This window comes from Platichthys flesus, chromosome 5, assembly GCF_949316205.1.
Source record: "Platichthys flesus chromosome 5, fPlaFle2.1, whole genome shotgun sequence".
NCBI lineage: Eukaryota > Metazoa > Chordata > Actinopteri > Pleuronectiformes > Pleuronectidae > Platichthys > Platichthys flesus.
The window spans coordinates 3,917,389-3,942,034 of record NC_084949.1 but is presented as its reverse complement, the minus strand read 5'-3'; the positions used below and the strand labels follow the sequence as shown (position 1 = coordinate 3,942,034).

The window sequence follows — 24,646 nt, the reverse complement described above, 5'->3', positions numbered from 1 at the left end:
ATCACCTGCCGGACATCTCATCGCCCAAAGGTAAAGCCATGTCACTTAATCCTGCAGAGGATCTCCCGAATGACCTCTCACACAAGCTTGTTAGCTCCTCCTAAGATGCTGGCAGGAGAAACTCTGCAGGAGCCTTTCACTCGGACATTTGCGTTCACCCTCTCCAGAACATGTCAGGGGATTATCTGCAGTTCAGCGCATGTCTGAGAGCAGCTTTTGTATTGAGCTGGGAACTAGATGTGTGGTGCTGAAGTGTGTTGTTAACTCTCTGTTCATGGATCTGCAGTTGGAAACACTTCTAATTCAGTTCTGAAGACTCTCTTTCCATGTCTGAGTCCATTTGAAGAGGGTGGAGAGAAACGGCTAAGTGCTCACATCAGTCTACCTTTAGGTGCGTGCTGTTTATGCATCCCAGTGAAAATAATTTAGATTTAAATCCATAAAAAACGTGGTATCATCTTTGTAGAACTGAACAGAAGTCTTGTTGTTTTTATTGCCTTTTGAGAAAGTGTAAACAAGGATCAGAGCAGCACGGGGATGTCTTTGTTCAGCCACAACAGTAAATGATGCTTGAAAATATTTAGTTCTTTATTAGATAGCTTTTTTTTTTACCTGTATTACTCAATTCCATCATCTGACAAGTCTTGATCTCCATTGTAAGTGCAAACAGATCATTTAAGGTGGTACACTATAGTTTTTAAATCCAACTGGGGTGTGAGTTGGACTCATTAATGTCTTGTAGGGGCTTTATGGTACAAAGTTAGAAGATGTATAAGGCTTATACCTTAACAACTTGTTGATATTAAGATTTATTGGTTGATTTGGGGTTTTTCATTCAATATGTTGAAAGTAGAAATATGCACAATATTGCTGTTTTGCCTAGTGCACTCACAGTTTAGATGCTATTGGGGCAGATTTTTTTTTTTATGTGTCTGCGCTTTTTGGGGGAATTTCTGTTTGTCAGTCCCATTCTTGTGAACAGTTTCTCAAGCGGGAATATTGAGGGTATATGTTCATATCTGGAACAAATTTTCACTGGGATTCAAAGAGGAACTCATTTTCTTTTGCCACGTAAATGTGATAACTCAGGAACGCCTCCAGGTCATTAAGGTTTGGGGATGGGCTAAATTCTTCTAATGAGCAACTGTTTACTCAAAAGTATATGTTGTGTGTGGCAGCTGATGACTTTGTGCCTCTGTGTGTAATGTGCTCCTCAGACTCCGTTTTCCCAGCAACAGTCCACTGAGAAGAGTGTTGCCCACTCCACAGAGCATCAGCCCTCTTCTCAGACCTCTCTCTTCTCTGTGGAGGCAACAGTCAGGTCGACCTTCAGTCCTCCAGCTAGGACTGAGTCTCAGGTCAGAAACTCTGGCACATGCTCCTGCCATTCAGACACAGCATCACGTCAGGCGGAGACTGAAGAACAATTCAGAGGAAGGAAATTTGGGGAAGTGCAGTGTCGGTCACACCCATCAAAGACCTTTTTAATAGTTTAGACACCACTGTTTTCAACCTTGGGCATTAACATTAACACACTTTTGTTGTATCTCTAACAATCTTGAAAAACGTAATAATTTATTCTTCTAGCACCAATGTTGAAACAGTGAAAGTGAATGTAGTTTTTATTTTATTTTTATTTGCCTTTATTTAACCAGGTCGGTCCTGTTGAGATACAATGACTTCTTTTCCAAGGGAAGCATATAAAAAAATGTCAACAGTCACAAGACACACAGAAATCACATAACACAGATAAAATACATTTAAAAAAAATATATATATAAGGCAGAAGGATTAAAGCTCCGGATTCCCACCAAAACAAGAACTAGTGCGGTATGAAGCCGCTCCAATTTCTCTCACACAAGTCTTCAAAGTTTCAAGGTTTATGAGCTCCTTTAACTTTAGAGTTTTTTGCAGTGCATTCCAAGCAGCAGGTGCAGCCAACTTAAAACAGTGCTTACCAAATTCAGAGTGAACTTTGGGCATAATTAATAAATAAAACTCATTTGAACGTAAGCTGTAATTGCTCTGGGATTTAAAGATGTAATTACATAAGTAGTGGGGGAGCAGACCCAAGATAGCTTTATAAAAAAAAATATGCCAATGTATAAGGCGGCATGCTGCCAGCGATGGCCACTCAACTCGAGCATATAAGATGCAGCGGTGAGTGAGGGCTTTACAACCAGTGACAAACCTTAAGGCACCATGATATACAGTGTCAAGAGAACACAGACAGTTTGCTGGGGCATTCATATATAAGAGATCACTGTAATCAAGTACAGGGAGGAAAGTGTTGCAATCAACTTTTTTCTGGTAAAAAAAGAAAAACAAGATTTGTGACGGAATAAGAACCCCAGTTTCACAGTTTTTTTACCAGATTTTCTACATGTTGTTTAAAAGAAAGTCGATCATAAATTAAAATACCGAGATACTTGTAACAGTTCACAAGTTCAATATCATACCCTTGCAATGACAAAATACTGGTGACACAGGCACTTTCCTGCCGTTTGAAAAATATCAACAGTTTGGTTTTGGCGGTATTCAAGACAAGTCTTAGTTCAATGAGCTGATTTTCCACAAGGTCAAAAGCAATTTGTAAGTTGCCAAGGGCTTCGGCAAGAGTGGTGCCACAACAGTATATAACTGTGTCATCAGCATGAAAATGAAATTGGGCATTTGGGACGTTACGTTGGGATGTAATGTATTTACATAAATAACAAACAGAATCGGGCCCAGAACTGAGCCTTGTGGCACACCAGTAGAGACATTTAGCAGTGTGGATGAGCTGCCTTCAAAACAAACACATTGTTTTCTATTAGACAGATAATTATTAAACCAGCCAACAGCCTGCTCAGATAAACCTATATCAAGCAGCCGTTGCTTCAGAATGGAATGATCCAATGTGTCAAAGGCCTCAGAAAGGTCAACAAAGAGAGCTGTGCACACTTTCTTTTGATCCAGCCACTCTATTATATCATTAGTGAGTTTGAGTGAGGCTGTAGTTGTGCTGTGTTGTTTCCTAAAGCCGGATTGGTATGGGGAGAGAATTTTGTTAGTATGGAGAAAATCTTTCAACTGATCGTTTACTAGACCTTCAAGGACCTTTGACAGGATGGACAACATGGAGATGGGTCGATAATTATTCAACCAAGTAGGGTCTTTCAAAAGGGGAAGGACGTAAGCGACTTTCCAAATTTCAGGAATACAATTTGTAGTGATAGTGAGGTTAAAAAGATATTGGAGCGGTTTGGCAATAAAATCAGCTGCTAACTTTAAGAAATATGGTTCCAAGTGATCTGGGCCTGCAGATTTACTGATATCATGAGCGCAAAGAGCTCTATGGACTTTGCTTTTTTAATTAGAAAGGTAAAACTATTTCTGAGTTGCCTAAATATAAGTTTATCTACCTCAGACTGTGTCTTTCGGGCCTTAGCCAAGGCAAGATTTCTATTATGCAGTAGATCGGCTAAATCGGCGTGAACCAGGGATTATCCCTCCCCTTAACCTTATATCTTCTGAAGGGAGCATGCTTATCAAGCAGGGAAGATAAACCTTCAGAGAAAAATTACCATGCAGTCTCTACATCATTAATTAATTCAATACGATCCAGTTAAGATCATATAAATCATGGAAGAATGCCTGTTCAACAAAGGCCCTCATATTACGTTTTATCAAAATACGAGGTTTGGATTTTGGAACTTTGGCATTTCTGACTGCAGCAATCACACAGTGGTAACTAATATCATTTGCAAAAACACCTGACATTAGTCAAGAACAAGTCAATTAAAGATGATTTATCTGGACACTTCAAATTGGGGTGTGTGGGGCTTTCAATGAGCTGCATAAGATTCAATGAAACACAGGAATCTTTGAAGGCATCAGAGTTAGAATTTAGCCAATCCCAATTTAGATCACCAGTTAATATTATTTCATTATAGGTCAGTTCAGCTAATGGCTGATTCAGAGGAGTTAGCGCTTCAGCAGTAGCTGATGGGGGTCTATAGCAGCCCACAACAGTGATGGAAAACCCATTTGAAATGTCAAGTTTTATGGCTAAGAATTCAAACTGTTTATTGATTGATTTGGACTGCAGGACATTTACATTAAATTTTGATTTACAATAAATTGCAACCCCGCCCCCTTTCCTAGGACGGTCAGCCCTAAATACATTATACCCTTTGATTGCTTTGTCAGAATAAGATTTACTGAGCCACGTTTCCGACAGAACAATGACATCTGCATTAGTTGATTTTGCCCAGATATGCAGCATATCAATCTTTGATGGCAGACTATGAATATTCAGATGGACCTAGCCCGGTCCTATCCTTAAATTCAGCAGGTGTGTAACAAATAGCAGTGCCAGGACCCGGATTTGGCTGGATACCAGAAACCAAGAGTAAAAGAAGCAACAGAAATCTTTTCCTACTAATTTCAGGGTTGCTGTGTGTTTCTGTTTTGGAGTGTAATCTAGCATGCAACATGACAAGAGACTTATCAGACTGTAAAAAGTTTGAATCCAGGACAGAGGTGCAAACAAGACATAACCATTGTGCAAAGACAAAAGGATCCAAATAAGAATGGGTCAGCACTTGTTCAGTTCGTTCACTGAGCAAGTTATTGGTTTCAGGGTTTGGAATGATTGGAGGAGAGAGCACAATACCTGATGTGCACTCCCCATGGTAGCTGGTTAACCCAGAATCCGAGAGAATCACAGTAGCGATGAGGACCATGAAAAGAGAACACATAGTACCAGCATAGAGTTCAGTCCCAAGAGAGAAAACCAGGGGCAAGAAACGGTGTATCCCAGCAGGATAATGAAGCGAGTCTCAGGCTGCAGATTAGGGTGGATGGAAAAGGCCTCAGGCTGCAGAACTGCTGTATGCTGCTGTTAGCACCAATCTCAAGCCCAACCACAGCAGCACCAGGCAGAAAATCAATCACACCTCACAGTTCCAAGAAGCTCAGAACAGGCCACGGCTACGGCTAGCAACTCAGTCCACAATCAGAAGGAACAGGCTGAAGCATACAAGGCAGAGCAGCCTTCCAAAGCAGACAAAAACATGAATAATCCACAGACCTTTGAGAGTTGACCATTCATCAGCACAAAAATCCTAAAAAATCCTAAAAAATCCCAAATAAAAATAATAAAACAAGACAGACACCTGACAGAGACAAAAGACATGCGGCCATCTTGGATCACATGATGATGAAGTTATTATCTGAATCTTCTGATCTCTATAACCTGTATGTGTTAACATTTATTTGGATGTTTAGTGTGAAAATCAGACCTGTTTACTTATCATACATATGTTTGCCAAAGGTTTTGATTGAATCATATTAGTGTATCCAAACAATATTGCTGCTGCGTTCGTATTTATTACCAGTTAATCAGATACATTTACTTTTTAAAATACAAATGCCCTGATAAACTGGTAAATGTGAGTATGTAATGCATTTAATTAGACTTAATTAGTTAGATTATATTTGAAGGTTCGGATGTAAAACAGTCATATTAAGAAAGGAAAGATGCTGGTTTATTAAGCCAAATAAAATTTAAAAAAATTGTTTCTCATTGTTGTAAAGTATGTAAATTACAACTTGAATAATGAGTACCTTTCATCAATACTCTACCACAAACTTTGTATGCTGTGCATTTATGTAAGATATGTGTATGATGCATGCTTATTAAAATGATTTCATAACAGGAATATGATGTAATAAGTCAACTTGTGACAGAGGATGGGTCATATCATGGAGAGGCGGTGGACTAGTGGCAGAAACTTGGACTATGGGCAGAAAAGGTCTCTGGTTCATCTCTGGTTCGACTCCACGGAGAAACAACAAAAAGACGAACCTAGATTGATCTGTCCAAAAATCCAAGAGGATTCTCCCTACCCTGTCTAGTGCCCCTGAGCAAGGCACCTTACTCCCCCAACATCTGCTCCCTGGGCGCCGTACATTGTCGCTCACTGCTCTGTGTGTCCTGCACCAGATGGGTCAAAAGCAGAGATTAAATTCCCCTACCTGCATAAGTGTGCCTGTGCATGTCTGTGCATGTATTTGGGACTAATAAATGCATTTTAAGATTAATCTTAATCTTAATGAGATCAGCATCAGGTAGTGCCTCGTTTTTAAAGACAGTTTGTGCGCCTCCTGCAGGGTATGGGCTGCGCTTTGTGTATAATATATGTTTACAAGTATTTGTGTCACTTTTAATAAGAGTTAGTTTCTGATCAATTTCAAATTCAAATTGTTGGGTGAATAATTTGACTTTTCTTTCTTGAGCCACTTAAAGGTTGTCAGCTCAGAGGTTGCTGCTATTTTCAATAATACTGGCGTGCAAATAATCTTATGAGTCCCAGACATAGTGTTAAGTGAACCACACCTGATGGACCCTTAATCAAACTTAACAAATTTGTAAGTGCTTTGCAGTTTTTACTTAATTATCTCTACACTGTGACGTTCTGAATCACAAGAAACGAGATACATCTTATTTTGTTGATGAAAATTGAAGGGTTTTCTCTTAATGTGAACTTTTTAGCCCAGGCTTCAAACTGGCTATACCTGAAATAAATGTTCCTCAAAAAGATTTCTCAGCATGGAAAGTACCAATCTTAGTATTACATAATATGATTTCATGCTTTTAAAGAATTGCACAATTGTCAGGAAAAGCAATTTTTCTGGACAGATCAATCTTTTTGAAATGGTTGCTTGCTAGTACACCAGCAGTTTGGAAGTTTTTAACGAGCAAAAATCAACACAACACACAGTGACACATGTTGAATGCTGAACTTACACACTCACCCATTCTTTTTCTCTCACTTTAATTTTTTTATTGAAAAAGCATAAAAACGTAACAATATTACGGCACAACATTGGATAAACAAGGAGATAAAACCTGTGCAGAAGATCAAGTAGGTAAAGGCTGACTATACAGTATTTTAAAGTGTAAATATACATTAGTAGAGACGGCACCCTAGGCCGGACACAGGGATCATACCTGGAATTTAAACTTGTTATGTTTTCACTTAACTTTGTTGTGCCTGATGTAACACAACCATGGTATTTCATGGAATAACAATGCTCCAAAAACATTTCATAATTTGACCAAAAAACTAAAAAAGCATTTATTTTGCACAGTTGTCATCATGCGACCCATTGCAGGTATGGGACATCAGTAATGTGATAACAGGTCTGTCATGTATGGAGCGTTTTCTGTCAACAGTCTGAATCTGATGCTTCTGGTGTTGGATCAGATTCCTGTCCAGCTTCATAGAGCTCCTCACGGTTGCTGTGATGTTGGTTGTCTTCTCTGTGGGGATCCACTCTTTAGGAGCACCGGTTATCACGTGACCAAGGTCCCACATGTAGATATCACCGTGGTGACTGAGTGAAGGTTTTTGTAAAACGAGATATAAGAGGAAAATCAGTGAGCTAGAGTAGCTGGGAGCTGGAGGTTATGTGTTCAGGATGTGCATGGCCTCCTGTGTTTGGTTTGTCTGTCCCCACTCCAGGTCGTGTGGCCCAGGTCCCATCTGATGGACATGTCAACAGTTACAGAAATCTTTACAAAACGCGGTCAAGTAATGTACAGAGAGAGATAATAAAAAGAAGGGTTTTTCCTGTACAAAGGACAAACATCACAGAACGACAACATATTTTTTTTTTCCATATCATATTCCTCTTGTATATTTACAATCTATATTTTGACCATGCTGTTTATCCATTTTGTAAGAATGCAATGTAGATCTATTATGTACACATGATATCTACTGCATGTCAGTCTGTCCTGTAGGAGGGACCCCTCCTCAGTTCCTTTTCTTCGGGTTTCCTTCATTATTTCGTTTTTATTTTTTCAGTTTGAGTCTTTAAGGACAGAAGGTGTCATTTTGTTGAACATCTGTAAAGACCCTTGAGGCAAATTTGTAATATTTGGACTGTATGGATAAAACAAAAATTACTTGGTTTATCAGATGTTGCTACATTGAACAGAGCCAAGCTACCACTTCCCTTTGTGTCTTATCTATATGCAAATCAAATCTCTCCATCTTGTGGCTCCAGCTTCATATTTGGAGTGGTATCTTCTTTGACTCTCAGCTAGGAAGCAAATAAGCCTATTTGCAAAAATTACAAGCTGTTCCTTCAGTAATTTTGCTCACTAATAATGATGTGCCTGGTGCACCCTTCAGAGTTCAGGCATTTGTCAGCCCACCTTCATGGTTGTAAACTACTTTTTATACTCTAGTCCCTCCTCTTCATCAGCTGCTGCGATGCCGTCTTTGGCCTCGTCAGCAACAAGAAGCGATTTCTCCTCTGATGGTTTGTCAGATTTGCCCTCAGTCTCCAATTGGCTGACTACTATGGGGTCAAAGGCAAACTCGTTGGAACTGTCAGCCTGAAGAACAGCATCTGTCTCCTCTTCTTCATAAAACGTCTTCCTCTTGAAGCAGCCAAGCTTGTGTTGGAAGCAAGAAAAAAAATCATTAGATCACAACCATCGTTTAAATCTCCTGAATTCAGTTATTCACATTCAAGCATCAGCTCTGAATATGAAGGTTGAAGACTGTAACTTATATTTCAAGTGGTGCATGGGGAACAAGTGGATTAACAAATTATCTCTCACCTTCCACATGATGATTGTGGTTATGATGAGAAACAACAAACCCAATCCAGCTCCAGTAAAGATGATCAGCAGTCGATTGGGGAGAATTATGAACTCAACCCGAACTTCACTCTGTTGGCAGAAAAAGGTTTTGTAGTGAAACCTGAGCTTTAAGTCTGTGGATCTAAAAATCCTCATAGTTTGAGCTGTTTGTAAACAAACTGAATTTACCCATTTCATGGTTGGATCGTTGTCTTTCCATGAGCAAGTTTTATGAGACGTCTCCATGAATCCATCGTTTCTCTGTTTTTAATGAACATGATAAATTAGGTATCGTGGAATTTAAATCAGCATCTTTGAAAGGATAGTACTGTGGTGGAACATCAGCAAACCTCTTGTTTACGAGAAACCAGCACGTAATGTTGCCCGTCAAATTCAACACCTATGGAGCTTTTGAATTTCACCTCCCCGCTGTCTCCGGTGTATCGTTTCAGAAAGGCAATATTCTGCAATGTGCACATTAATTAGATATATATTCACCACTATCAATGGTTTACCGTGGTATGTATTCTGTCAGTGTGTCAGTTGTCGCTTCATACCTCGGCATGCTTTTTGAGACCCCTAAAATGTGCTTCTCCTGACAATGTGAACTCAGTGGAGGACTCCTTGTCCAGGATGAATGTGTCACATGCAATGATTTTGTGGCGTTCTCCTGGAGAGCAGTGCTGTAACACAGCAGTGGTTCATTTGAGACTTGTCGGTTCATTACATGTTCATTGACAATATTTCAACACTGCATATGTTTCACTTACATCAGTTTTGAGATCAGGGATTCTGCATTGAGTTTTGTCCTTAAAAGAGAGAAATTAAATGCAGTATTAAGAGTTTGGAATTTCATACACAGCACCATTATCCGTTAGGAGTGTTGTGGTAGTGAAAAAATTACCTCCTGGACAGACACTTGATAATCCTTCATTTCAAAGTTATGTTCCAGTTGTGTTGGGAAGAACAGAGACACGTTGACAGGAAAAGCCTTAAAACCTGGATTATCAATCTGTGAATGGTGAGAGACAGTTGGTCCATTTAATAAGATTAGTTCAACATTTTAGGGAAATACGCCCGTTCATATTCCTGTCTAGACAGATGACAAGATTGATGCTACTGGCATGTCTTTGAGGAAACTGCTCAACCGGTTGTTGTAAAGAAACATAGCTACAGGCTCCTAAAGCCCAGTGATTAGCATTTTGTGTATTTTTTAGTTAATACAAACCTACATAAAGGAACACATGTTAGGTTATACTTTCATGATGTATTCAACCAGCCCTCTGCAAATCTGCAAATCCAGCAACTAGCTAGTGAAAGTTGAGTTAGTAAGTGGGTAACTGTTTGCTGCCAAATTCACCATGACAGTGTATAATGTGGTTAGTGTTTGCTCGTCATGGGAACTGTTGGATTTCTCCATAATTTTATGAGACCTAACTTGTAAAGTGCCTTGAGATCATGTATGTTTTGATTTGCGAGTATTCAAATACAATAAACTTGAACTGAATCATGAGGTGGATTGTCCAGTAACCAGAAAGTCGGCAGTTCGATCCTAGTCTCCCACATTCTGTGAGTCCTTGGGAAAGCTACTGAACACCAAATGGCCTCTGATGGCTGCTAAGCTAGCTTGTGATTATGTTTGATAGAGAAAGTGCTGCACATACAGTTTATGCACCATATGAATGTGTGTGAATGTCAAATATGTACTGTAAATTGCTTTGACAGGTCATCAAGATTAGAAAATCACATATCGACATGTAACGCCTGTCAGAAAGGTTGATAGAAATCACTTCTTAAATATTACACACCTGTCAGTAAACCTAACTTATTGTAACTTATCATTTGTCAAGCTGCTCAGTGGTTTGAAGATAAATCTACTCATCTGAAAAACTTAGGCTGTTGTGACAAGTGTTTAAATGAAGAGCTTCGAATGGTTGGTTGTTGGGTTTGCACGTTCACAATACAAGTCTCTGTCTGGCTGATGATTGGTTGATTGAGTATGCTACTATTATCATGCTAGATGTTTTTTTTAATAGTAGTGAATTGTTGCTTGGTAACAAGCCAACCTTCCCAATTAATAACTATGGTATGTGTAGTATTGTTACCAGACAGAAGTTAGGGGTGGGGGGTTGGGTCTTAACAGCTTCTCACCCAAAACACTTAACAGTTCAAAAGAATGAAGCCCATTGCGTGAATATTTGTTGCGAACATTGAAAGACAGATTTTTAGAAGTTTTTTACCTTGTATATAATCTCCATTTTTTTAGGTGCTGCCTCTTCTGCTGTGAAGTTCAGATAGGTGGTGGTGCCTTCTTTCCTGAAAAGAACACAAGATGATTACAGTGTGCTGTGGGATATAATATGTAATATTAAATTTATCAAATCGATCAAATAACATTCTTGGGGCATATAAGAGCTACCATTACAAAATGTTATTTATTAAGACAGCCATACTTACACTGTTAGTCCCATTTTAATTTCAAATTGCACTGGGATGATTTTGGTCACGGTATTGCTCTCTGTGATGTTTGCGTTATCACTGGGGAAGCAACAAAGCAATTATTGTGAGAACTGGTAGTTAAGTATTCAGGCATACTAGTCATCTTTAAAATCTCTAAAAGTAGAAAAGGCTTTTTGTACTGAAAGTCAGTGGGGTAAAACTATGAGTCACTTGTAGGAGTTCTCAGTTATGTTTATTTTTTGTTAGCTCTTTGTGAAATACCCTTGACATGCTGTTGCAATACAATAAAGTACATCTATCTGTCAACTATCTATCTATCTAAGCTCCTCTGCTGTGGAATAATATCCCAGTGTCAGTTCAGGAGGCAGACACCCTCTACATTTATCAATCGACTTGAAACCTTCCTTATTGATAAAGCTTATAGTTAGAGCTGGTTCGGGTCTGTCTTAGACCTCTAAGTCCTTTAATTCTTCTGTAATAAGTTTAGATTGCCGGGGGACACATGACACGTGTTTATTTTTTCAATACATGTTTCTGACTTGACTTTACTTGAATGTGCTTTGTCTAAGCAGATCCAGGATCACTCTGTGGCCACATCGTGGTCATGGATTGTGACGGATAATAATAAGAACTGGATTGTTTAGATATACAATATTCCTACATATACCATTACGGGGGTGGTGATGAAGCTGAAGGTGACAGGGAGCAGAGGAGATGGGTTCGGAGGCTGGACTGGTACCGGCTGGGTGGGGCTGAGAGACAAGTGCGATCCCATATGACTCATACAGGGGAGGAAGTAGGAAACACAACCTATCCACAACATATTTTTTGGAATGGACTGAGTGAAAAAGAACCCAGATTGACGGTTGTCATACTTTGAGGGTTAGTACTGAGCCCCTTAAAGTCATTACGGATAGTAAAAGCCCAGAAATTGTATTTTACACAATATGGACCCTTTAAACTTTGACACACCTCTCCCTTTATCAACAACATATTTTTTCATGAATGCTGTAAAGGTTATTTTGTTGATGTTCTCTGGTACATGAGGCGTCTTTTGCAAATCTGTCTGTCCTTGAAGAGGGATTCCTCACATGTGTCTCTCTCTGAGGTTTCTAAATCTTTTCACTCTTGCTGAAGGTGAAGGGCAGAGATTGTCCAACCTTGTTAAGCTGTATGACGCAAATTGGTATTTCTGAATTTGGGCTTCACAAATATAATTTGTAATGATAATAAATGGTATTTTGATTAAAATGTTTGGCTTTGTTGTGTGTGTTGGATTTCATGAGAAGGCCTCTACCTTCTTCCAGTAACGGTCATCAGGATTGTGTCGTTCCACTCATACCCGGTTAGGATGTAGAAAGTAGTTATAAACGTTGCCTTCACAGAAAAAAAGAGAGAGGTCACCAAACTTCTTCAAAGTTCATAGTAGTTTGAGTTCATCATTTATAGTAGTTCACTTCTGTCTGCTGTGAAGTGGGTGCAGTTTGACTCACAGCAGATCTGCTGCGATACACAGGAAGGCTGACGCCGCACACAGTTTTGTCAAGCACCCCTTCAAGATCATGACAGCTGTGGAGCGTTGGTCTAGTCGCCTGTTTTAAGAAAAACATCAACAAAGCAGGATGAGCTTTACATTTAAATACAATGCCGTGACACTTGCACGACTTTGACTGTTAATTAGTAATCTACGTGAGTTTGAACTTTTAGCATTTATTGTCAGTGCTGCATGCTGTGATTGAAGCGTTTTCCCCCTCACAACCCACACATCCTGTGTGGTATTCAAATCCTCTAGACAATTTCAGTTCTGTTTCTGTTTTGTGACAGGAGGCGTTGTTGTAGTTTTGACAAATATAAATTTAATAAATGTTAGGTTAGGCTTAATTTGTATCATTCATTTGGGGCCAAATGTCCCAGCAGTTCTACAATATACTTTCACTTTATCTTGTTTGTGTGCTGGACATTGTGTGCAGAGCTTTTTATAAACAGTCTATCGAGCAGAGTGAAGTCAGAACATTTATACTGGTTGGTTCATCTGCAATGAAGATTTTATAATTAATGTTTTTCATAAAATGAAACGGAATTTGCTTTATTACTTTTGACCTGTGTGGTTTGCTAACAGTAAAGTGGTCACTGAGTGCAAATCGATGTTGGGACAGACCACAGGAAAAGATGGAGAATATCCCTCATATGTAAATAAGAGTAAAATAAATGTTTACATCACCTCTGTAATAGTCATCCTGGAGAAGGAGAGGCCAGGAGGATAGTGCATTGTGAGGCTGGTGTTGTATGAGTCATCACCATAATTGGACAGTTTTACAGTCACGTTGAAGTAACTATCTTCTGCCACCATTAAGGCCGGGGTCCTAGGAGACACAGAGTACTTCTTACTGGTTGCACGATGCCAACATTACAGTTGCTGCCCTGTGTTTGATCACATGTCGAACGTACGTGAAGTTGAAATCCACCTCCAGTTCAGCAACACAGTTGTCGTTTTTTGCACATTGCTTTTCAAAGGGAACCTGTAGAAAAAAGAGATTGCTGCTTATTTGAAAATACAGGGCTAAAGCAGATAGTTGCACTACATGTTTTACTTAGGTGCCATTAAATGATAATAGAACAAGCAAATGAAACTATTTTAGTTAAACATGAACAGTATAAAAAAAGGTTTGGAAAACCTGATGTATAGCATTTGGGTTTATTTAATGTCGAAATGAGTAACTATAAAGTTTTCATATCGCTCCACACAGATATGTTGATGTTCCTGTCCCTTAGCAGAAGCTTGTGTGAAGTTTTAAGTCACTTGATCTATAAACATCATGATTTATTTAAAAGGTCCAGTTCACATTTTGCTTTTATCGATAGAATTGTTTTCCACCACAGTCATTCATAATGGTTTTCCGATTATATTTCAGCATTTCCAGTACGTTTTTTTGAAAATTGCAATTTTAAAATATGTTTGAAATCAGGAGGATTTTGTGGGACATCCATTTCACCTTAGCCTGTAAGGAGACAAGGATAAAAGGATACAACTCTGTGTGACGGTCTGCAGCTTTCTGCAGTGCACATACCTCAACAGTAGCCGACCTTCTGCTGTCCACGTTCAGGACGGCACTCGCACTCTCACTGTCGACTTGGGAAAAGTTGAATTTGATGCTGATGGGTGAATAAGTGTCTTTCAGACATTTCTATGAGAAAGGAAAAGAAGTCATCTGCATATTGTTGAAGACATATTCACAAAGCAGAGATTTTTCATTTTAGAAATTGATTTCAGCATGAACATGAGAAAAGATATTTGCTACATGGAGAGGTGGGTCGCTGAGTATTTGAGTTTGAATAACAACAACAATAGAAAACAAGTAAATTAAAGCATGCAGCAGATTTCAATACTGATAGCAAACATTTCAGTGTTTTTCTCAGAGGCAAATTTCTGTTACCTGAGACAATGTGTTAAAAACCTTAAGCGAATTGTAAAAACACAACTATGCACAATTTGGAAGTGTCTGTTGCAGAGGTCATGTGCTCAAAGCAGAGGTCCTACATTTTTTTCTGGCCAAGGTCTCCCATAGAAAATATTGCGAGGACCCCTCACACACGTCCCTTGAAATAATTGGACACAACCTACTTTTCATATTTCTACAAGTTTTGTGAGAACAACTAAAAAAATTTTTTAGAAAGATGTTCAACATATATTATGATTGTTGTCAACAAAGAATACTCATATATCATGATAATTTTAATGAGCGAATTTCCATCAACCTCCCAGGGTCCTCTGATCCTAATTTCAGAACCACTGGTGTTGGTTATGGAAGCAATTTACTAATTTACTAGCTAAGGTGTAGCGACATGGATGATATTTATACAGAACTGGTAGGTGATCTAAAACATATGAGTAGAGTATGAGTGTGAATGAATTGGTCTCCATACAGGCATGTTGACAGAGTGCTCAAAGCAAGTTGCATTAGCCATCAGGTTGCAGGTGGAAGTTAGACTCCTGGCTTTCTTGTCTTTTCCAAAGAAACCTCGGTGGGTTTGTCTCACTGGATCCACATTAAGGATGTATGAGATGTTCAGTCCTGAGCTCATCACGTCTATAAGGACACACAGCAAGATTAAAGTACCTCATTGATAGGGTGTGCACTATTGGCAGCCCTTAATAAATCTGTTCATTGGCTCCAGTCCTTACCGGCTTTGCTCTTTGTGCTTTCTACCATTTCAAAGCAGACATGTAAGGTCCCCATGGGTAAATCACCATCTGTTTTGTCCACACAGTTAATCTTCTCAGTGCTTATTTCCTTAGGAAGAAAAGAGAGATGTGCGGTGATGTTGAAGACAGGACGGGACCTGAAAGATATTGATTAAAGATATAAATTTATGAAATTAATTTTAAGAAATACAAAACGTATTATTAGACTGTGGTGGAAAATTGTTCAACAAACAAGGTTCTTAGACAAGTTGTCTTTGTAAGTTTATTCGTAAAAGCTGTCTGCAGAAAGGATCACACAGGCAAGGTGGAGGTTGAAAGTGAGATGAAGGCTACCTCCTGACCCAAAATACCCAGGGGGGCGATGTGTGTGAATGTATTGTCTGTGATTGGAACATAAAGTCTGTAGTATCATGTATGGTTAGGTGGTTAGGCTGAGTGTTCTTCAAAAAAAGGACAAACACAGTCCAACCAAAGACTAAAGCAAAGGTCACTAGAATTCAGATGAACTCAGGATCAACTTCTGCAATACATGAAAAGACAATGGGCTCAGATGCTAGAAAGTGGGTGCACTATAAAGTTTATGTTAAGCTGTGCCCTAGATGGAAATGTTGTAAGAATAAACTGAGAAGTTATTAAGTAAATTTCCATTACAAGACGCTTATTTTAAAGGATGATGGTACACTAGTGCATAGAGTTGAAACATATTTTGGTAGGTCATATAGGAGACGGTTGATATTAGTGCCTTCAGACCTGCTTGACACCTGCCTGGATGAAAACCATGCTGTTTTTTTTTTTATTAATGTGAAAATATTGCAACTGCATAAAAAAAGGACCTATATTTGAAAATCAGCTTAAGAAACATTATCTAGATGTATTGTGTATTTGTCTGTGAACAGATTTGATATTCTAATTTCTTTCATTCATAACATTTAATTAATATTTTATAGGTAACTTATAGTGCTTAGTAGGTTCTCAGGTAAGGTGTTCTCTCAAAAATCATCTTTTATCTGATTCTGATTCAGACTTGGCCATACTCGTTAAGGTTCAGTGTGTAGTATTTAGTTACATCTAGTGATGAAGTTGCATGTCTTAGCTGAATACCCCTCACCCCACTCTCCCCTTGTAAACATGACAAAGAACCTCTGTTAACCTTCAGTAGCCATAAAAACTCAACAGTGTTGTAGTTGGTCCAGTCTGGGCTACTGTAAAAAAACATGGCAAAACATTTAAATATAGGGGGCCCATTCTAGGGTAAATAAAACAATGATTCGTACAACTTAGATCAGGGTTCTCAAATTTTTGCAAGCTGGGCCCCCCCCAAAGCTGGTTAGGGGTAGTTGCTGATACAGTGTGTGTGATGTTAATATAGTTCTAATTGCAACGTTGTGGTCTTGTGAGTGTGTTTGTATGTGTGGATGTAAAGGTAGGTTTTAAGGAGAAAAGGGCTAGCTAAGATGAAACACACTCATGAAAACATCACTAGGATTATATTATATTCACTTTCTGCCAATAGATCCTTTCACCTAAATCTAACACACTGACCCTTTAATCTACACAGTATCCATACCTCAAGACAACAGCCATGCCCTGGGATCCGATCAAAATATCTGGAAGTCCGTCCTCTCCGAGGTCAATGCCCCCATCAATGGCCTGTCCGAAGAATCTCATCTCAGTTTTTATTTCCTGTCCCATGATTCTCTGGAATAACAGATTGGAAAATTGAAAGTGAGCAAAAATTCTAAGTTACCCATTAGAGAGGTGGTGGAAACAGATGATGCTCTATAAATGGTGCAACATCTACGAAACCACGTTGCAGCCATTATGCTCACTACCAAAAAGGAGCCAAAAGGATCGTACAAGATGTTGGATATCAGGGAGAAATCTAGTGGTGAAGTGTCATGTTCTGAATACCCCTCACCTCACCCTCCCCTTCCAAACATGATAGAGAACCTCTGTTAACCTTCACTTTTCATAAAAACTCAAATGAGTTTTTATGAAACAAACTGAAACAACTGAGAAATGTTCTGATGATAATATCGTCCTTAAATAAGTCATGTCCTTTAGAAGATGTGAGTTTTTTTTTTTGATTCAACAGACAGTTTTATTCTGTGTAATGGGGAATAAATACATATCTATCAAAGATTTTGACAGACCGTATGGAGATGACAGGAAATTAGGAAGAATCAACAAACGTCCCCTTGGTGGATGTGACCTGTTGCAATTGTGGTTCATCTTAATGCTGTATTCACTGGGTTTCCTTGATGCACCACTGGTTGATGTGTTGTTGATGAATCTACCCACAGCATGTCAGTGATGAGCTCACCTGGCTGAAATTGCTGCGTATCCCATGGCGTCTGTCACCAAGGTAGATGTAAACAGCCCCTCTGTTATCATCCTCAAGGGGGGCTCCAACAGCAACGTCTCGGAGTTCGTCTCCGTTAAGATCCGCAAGGCTGGAAATGGTGGTGCCAAATCTGCCCATGGATGGTGCTGTCACATTTAGTACAGTTTCCAGCTGCATCTGTAGAAGTCAATTCATTATGAAAACAAATGCATCAATTAAAAAGTGAGGGGAACAAAAAAGAAGCATCACAGTTTACGTGAAGCTTTATCGCTGCCCCCACCTTCTCAGACAGAATGTAGACATATATCCGGCCTTCTTTCTTCTCATGGGGCTGATAGAACAGGGGAGCTCCCACCAACAGGAAGTCAGTGTTACCATCTGAGTCGATATCTACTGAGCACAGCTCTGCACCAAAGTAGGAGCCAATCTGAAAATGTGGGGCATACAAATGCAGAGTGTCTAAACATGCACTTGCTAAAACATTTTTGAAAAACCTACATCTATTTTAGTAGAGTAAGGATAATCATGTATTGTGCTTACAAGATATCTGTAATTTTCTCACACGATTACTAAAAAAATAAAAAGAAGAGTGGCTAGTGCAAGGGAGTTTTCTGGTTTCCTCTTCAAAACCTCAAAAATGGTGCAACTTTGCTGCATGATGATTTAGCTGATGTCCTTGATTGCTTCAATGAAAAACACTAACAGGGCCTGGTCACCTGTTACATGATGCTTTCTGAGTAACTTTGCAAAGTAAAAGCTGATATCTCTTCACAGTAGATGTATATGTGAGGGGTTATGGCAATGCTGTCTCAGAGGTGGAAGTAAACCTGCACCTTGCACACATTCTTGTTCATCATTGAACAGCTACTTTAATGAAAAATGACCATAAGAAGATTGATACGGCCTCAAAGGGCTGCTTAACAAAAAGACGTTTGTTAACTTGCACTGGCAGATTTAGCAGAATTACCACGTTAAGCAAAACGTTTATGTTATTATGGTTCCATAACTTATATTATAAACAACCTTTTCAAGACAGTGGACCTACCTGGGTACCATTTAGTGTTTGGGCTGCGGCCCAATTACCACCATCACGTCTGAAAAGTAAGACTTGTCCTGTGTGCTCAAATCTTGGTGCACCCGCAAAGTATAGAGAAGCATTGTCCCTCTTGCCAACAGAGATGGAGTATCCTGCAACAGTGACCGTCACTTACAACACAAAATGTCACTCACACAAGATGTTTATTTTTAAGAAGCCCATTTTTTTACAATACAAAGCTATTTTAACTGTCAGTTACATCGCCATTTACCATTGCATGTCTCCTGCCAAAATAAACTATTTTAATAAAGGGGCAGGTGAAATGTTAATGATTGTTATGTGACTATACCCATGTAGGAGTCCTTCTTCATTGGTGGATCTTCAATTTGTGTTTCTTTTCCTTCATGGATCTCTCGGAGAGAGCCCCCCCAGCTCTTTGAGCCCACTGAACCCAGGATCAATGTATTCTGTCAACAGAGAAATGCAGGTCTAGTCCGAGCACAGAGAAAAGTGGAGCTACCAGAGGGTGCTGTGTCGACTGCTCAGTATGAACTACTGCTGTCAAACTGGTTGGTCCACTGAGGCACTAGAGAATGGTTGTTTCATCCAGAAGAAACAATGGAAGATTGTAAACAGTGGTCCCTCAACAAGACAGGATGTAATACACTCTACTGTTTGTCTGCACCTGTGATTGAAAACCACTGGGTTTTAGAATGTGCTCAGAGTTGTCTTTTTTCACTTTACTCACGTTATAGACGACAGCACTGAATCCACTCTGAGCCATTTCCTCCGTCAAGTCTCCTCCCCGAGCCACACTGGAGCCTAAATATGGAATAAAACTAGTTCACTAGTATTGGTGTGTATATGCAATGGTTTTAGTTGTAACATTGTTTGATAGAGAGGAAAGAAAAATATCCAATATCACCTTCCATTTTAAAAATCCTCTTTTGGAAGTTTTCCAGTATTCCTTTCAGTCCGTTGTAGTCCTCGATTTTAAAGGCATATAGGTCTGTTGGTTTTGAAGCAATGGCTGTGAATTTTTCTAACGTAGCCTCTTTGACCTGAAATCAGAATGCAGATTCATATTATGACCCACGTCTTAGTTTGAGCTCGTAAAGAGTCACAGCACAGGCTGAAAGGCTGAGCTCTAACATGATTGTTACACTACCATTTAAAGAGGAAACACTTAAGCGTTGCTGGTAAAACATTTCCGTTCTTTTCTGAGAAGTGCAATGGTGCATCTCAGTAGGAGTTTCATGAGCTCAATGCATTCAATATGAATACAAATGGGATAAACAGGTGACCAGCTCTCTGTAGCAGTCAGAAGGGGCGGGACAGTGTGTCCTCAGTTTATTTACCAGATTCAACACATCTTCTTCCAAGTCTTAGAGTCTAATTCCTCTTATAAACAACAGCAGCAGTCAAAACCGGTCATTTTGATGACCTGAGGCCAAACTTCAACGCAGTACCATTCACAGAATCACTTCCTTTTTAGGAGTTTGTCTCTAGAAATAAAGCACAATGTTGGTTTGTTGCTGCAATGCTTCATATCAAGCTGAACTGCAGAGCTTTTGGTTTTACAAGTTGTGAACTTGGGTCTGAAGATGGATTGCTGACCTCTGTAATTAAATTCATTAAATTATAACTGCAGTGCTTTTTTTAAAGCCTAATAGAAATGTCCCAGGTTACCAAGGGATCTCTGGCAGACTATCAAATTCAGGCAGGATTTTCTTTTTTGGCACAAAGAACCCTAGAAGTCTCCTCTATGAGATCTCCATGCTCCATTCTTTCTTCGGGAATAAGCAGAAGTCAAAATTAAAGAAATATCCTATATTACCCGAGTTCACCCTATATATATATATATATATATATATATATACACAGTATATAAACCACACACTTGAACAGTAGCTCAACAAGATGAACACAGGACAAGAGAACAATTGAACTAGTAATATAAATAAGATAGAGTAATAAAACATATCATGTCATCTTACCCCAATGACAAAGCGAATGATCTGTTTCTCATCATATTTTTCAATAATCCCATTGTTTGTGTCACTGGGATCACCATCTGTGATTATAACCAGAACTTTAATTGCATCAGGAGAGGCACCTGCAGCTCCGTTTTCCAGTGTATTTTTCCTGAAACAAACAAATAGTAAAGTGTTTTTTTAAATGCTCGGAATAAACAAAACTCCATCTATGAAAATGAATAAATAAGCGATTATATCTTAATTAACATGCTCATGATCTTATGTGGCACTGGACCAGCTCTGATGATGAGTGATATCCCTCAACAGTAATGTCGACATGATTCCTTGAACATCCCAGATTGAGAGTTTGAAACTGTATGTTTAATATCACTGAACTCACATCACAAATTCGAGGGCTCCATGTGTGTTGGTCAGATCCTCCATGTGGGGTTCTTTCATAAGTTTGTCAAGAGCTTTGCCATCTTGATAGTCGTTGAAATCAAATACTGTTCTGTGGTATGAGGAGAACTGAACTGCTGAGAACTGGAAAAATGCATGAAACAGACAACACAATATAATTTAACATAACACCATTTGTATATAATTCAACAAATAAAAGTCATGAACTTCTTTATGTTGCAGTGGAGCAGTGACCTTGATTGATGTGTTCTTAAGGCTGTTCATTATATCCACTATGAAAACTTTATTTTGGTTGAACTCATCTTCGGTCATACTGCCTGATCCATCAACCAGAAAGACAAGGTCCACTGTCTTTTTGGTACATTCTGAAAAGTAACACGTATGATAAATACATTTTGTTCGGACAAAAACATGAAGAACAAGATGTGAGCAATGGAGACATTTCCAGTCTTTCATCATCTCTTACCTTGGAAAGCAGGAGTGAAATTGGAGGTTGTCTGAAGACTATATGTCATGTTGTAACACACACTGTTCAGATAGGAGTTGTCATTACATTCATGGGCTACACTTGGGCTGCAAACCTAAGTCCAAACATAAGAGGTAAAGGAAATTATATTCATCATAATGATTGTAATGGTTGTATCTAATTATTGGCCTCTGTGATTTTCTTACTATGAACTGGGAGCTTGTGGAGTCTGCGGTGATCGACAGGCCGAGGAGCTTCACTGGTAACGTTTCGTGTTTCACAGTAATGTCTGAAACAGTAGCATTGAATTAGTACTAGAATAATGCAAAGCATTTCAGCTACATTATCAAGTCTCTATTTTATGCCTCATATTCCTTTACTGTTGAGAAGTGTGATTTGTGTTTGGTTAATTGTGCAACATTGACTGTATTCAACACTGTATTTGTATACCTTCAGCATTGAAACACTGGGTGCTCTGGTTTTTGTAAGGTCTGCATACTCCTCCAGATCCATTGAGCTGCAGCGGCGCAGTGACGATTATCCTGAGAACGAGGTGAACAACCATGAAAACAGTCGTCTGAACCATTGAAGTAATCCCGGTGGCAGCAGCAGCACCATTTCAACACAAAGAAAATGCTCTCTGTGTGAAGCAGGATGTGAAGTCATGCTTTTGTGAGGAACAGCAAAATCTGGATGCATCCGTCAAAGTGATCAAGAATAATGTCTGACAGTTATTCACATCTGTGCAGTCGAAGGAAACCTCATTTATCTTCCGGATCTAGAGTCATAAGGATCGCGGCGATATCAGCAACAGTAATAATCAACTGCACCTCCAGGTTGAACATGCAAACTTACCCTTTGTCTGAGCCGGACGTGAACTGAAGCACTTTGTATCCAAAGAAATCTTTCTTTTCACCAGCATAGATATCGGGATTTTTTGCATCAATGTTGAAAGCCAAAGAAAGAGGGGTGGCTGCAATAAAAAAATAAATATTTAATCTAATTCAGTAGTAGTAATAATAACAGTTTAAATATTGTATTTAAACTTGTATAGGTCTCAGCACTATGTTAAGAAAACATTTATCTACTTTAGGGCTACAGTGTTTTTACAGTTATTTTTTTTCAGACTTAACAAAAAATTCTGCACAAATGATCATATACATTTTTTATCGAAGAAAAGTAGATCTGAGGCAACTGGTTTCATATCCATCCAACTTCATGCTCTCACACATTTTCACATTTATTTCCTAGAACACGAACACATACTTACATACTTACCTTGATAGTTTGATATATATAGTATACTATAATATAGTCTTGTTTTCTAATATTACAGCCATTCTCACAAGAAAAGTTTAAAAAGGATCAGAATTAATGCAGCAGAAAAAGAAATTGCATTTCTACATCTTCTTCCTTTTCCAAACCCACGGCAACTCAAATGGTGACAGTTCCTCTTCATTTCAACTGATATATTCAACTGATATTCAGCTAAACTGACACTGGCATCATATGATCTTCTTGACTTTCCACACATGCAGTGTAGATTCACTTATGTGAAAAATAACGTTCACAGCATTATTGTACAATTAAACCTTAAATGCACTGTTCTCAAGCAGCATTGATTTGGGAGGATATGAATATTGCAAATGTTCAAGGAAATCTTGATTCACCAGAGCCTTCCATTCTTTGTTAACTTTATTTGTCATTTTATTATGTATGTATTGTCAAATAAGTAAAGCTTTAAAAGCTGTTTTTACCTGTCTATTTATGTTTACTTGAAGCTGTAGTAATCATCTTTTGCATATTTTTTAAATCAAATGTATAAATAGAAAGGTGTCGTAAACAAACTCACAGAGAATGCACAGCCCAGCTCTGCTGTTTGTTCTCTCTCATACGTGTCATTTCCAAGAATAGCATCAGGCAGCTATTTTCTAAAAGCCCTTAAAACCCATTTACTTAACTATACCTGCTCAGCACCAAATATTCAAGTTGAAAGAGTCCATTTATAAGGTTTTGCAACTTTACATAAAATAGATTTTTTTTTCAAAATGACAAAAAAAAATCTATTAGTTTCAAGCCTCAAATACTCAAATACACAATTTTCCAAAACTCACAAAGAGCACAAACCCCCTCAATCTCATGGAGAAGTTCTGTCCGATAAATGAAGGAAATATTATTTTCTCACCAAGCGCCACCATGTAGGTGAGCAGGAAAATATGACGCTGGTCTCTCATCTTCAACATCAATCTTCTCAAGGCTAAAGATGGTGCTGCTTTGACACGTTTAAACCCTATGTGCAACACTTCCTGTGCGCTGTTTTAATGAGGGTGTTTCCGTAACAGGTGGTTGTGACACTTCTCCTCTCTCAGCAATGCTCTCAGCAAAATGTATCTCTTCCCTCACCCTTCCTCTTTTCTTTTGTTGCTCTGAAATACTTTATTTCTCACTCATTGTTACAGTAACAAAAAGATAAAGGAAACTGGTGGTTATTAATTGACAGCTCCGGAGGCCAAGACATTATTAGCACAGGATTCTCATAACAGGATGATGATGTTAAATTAAAACGTGTGAGAAACTTGCTGTGATAGTGAAACCATCACTTGAATGCAGAAAAGTTGTCCTGGTTTACATCCAGTGATGGAAGAAGTATTATATTTAAGTGAAAGCTATGGTGAAATGTGACAAAATGATTTACACAAAATCTATTCTTGACATTGAACATGTCATTTTTTTTCTTTGCCCACCACACTTTAATCAATTCAAGTTAGGAGGGAAACATTGTATATGTGTATCTTCTGTGGCCAGTGCCCCTGGGCCCCACTCTGGATCTGCCCCTGCAAAATAGTTATACCATGTTTTACATTTCCGTTGGCAAAGGAAGTGAATTAGCAATATCACTTTATTTGACAGCACTTTCTAAAAAAAAAATTCAAATAAGAATAGTATGTTTTTGATTGTGCCAAACTTCTTCCTGAATCTTCATTTCATTTAAAAAGTCTCTGTAACCACTTGGACAGTTTTGACTTGTGAATGCTGTTTCTTGTTGTAACTGCAGATTTGAATATGTCGTTGTTTACGACACGACACTGTCTGTTTGGC

The 24,646-nt window shown here is 38.7% G+C and overlaps 1 protein-coding gene across 1 annotated transcript; it reads right to left on the bottom strand.

The window, feature by feature from the left end:
* Nucleotides 1-6,810: 6,810 nt before the first annotated feature.
* LOC133953592 (integrin alpha-M-like) lies at nucleotides 6,811-24,312 on the bottom strand. Its single transcript, XM_062387577.1, has 31 exons — nucleotides 23,733-24,312; nucleotides 22,403-22,520; nucleotides 21,998-22,089; nucleotides 21,754-21,836; nucleotides 21,548-21,662; nucleotides 21,316-21,446; nucleotides 21,062-21,204; nucleotides 20,683-20,830; nucleotides 19,611-19,746; nucleotides 19,434-19,507; nucleotides 19,035-19,152; nucleotides 18,695-18,837; nucleotides 17,930-18,076; nucleotides 17,629-17,826; nucleotides 16,873-17,003; nucleotides 15,285-15,442; nucleotides 15,026-15,189; nucleotides 14,170-14,286; nucleotides 13,550-13,620; nucleotides 13,323-13,464; nucleotides 12,595-12,693; nucleotides 12,399-12,478; nucleotides 11,099-11,179; nucleotides 10,882-10,957; nucleotides 9,546-9,653; nucleotides 9,412-9,450; nucleotides 9,199-9,324; nucleotides 8,992-9,105; nucleotides 8,831-8,902; nucleotides 8,621-8,731; nucleotides 6,811-8,452 (listed from the first exon to the last, which is right to left on the bottom strand). The coding sequence occupies exons 1-31, from the start codon at nucleotides 23,788-23,790 to the stop codon at nucleotides 8,225-8,227; spliced, it is 3,621 nt and encodes a 1,206-aa protein (XP_062243561.1). The 5' UTR covers nucleotides 23,791-24,312; the 3' UTR covers nucleotides 6,811-8,224.
* Between the last annotated feature and the right edge of the window lie 334 nt (nucleotides 24,313-24,646).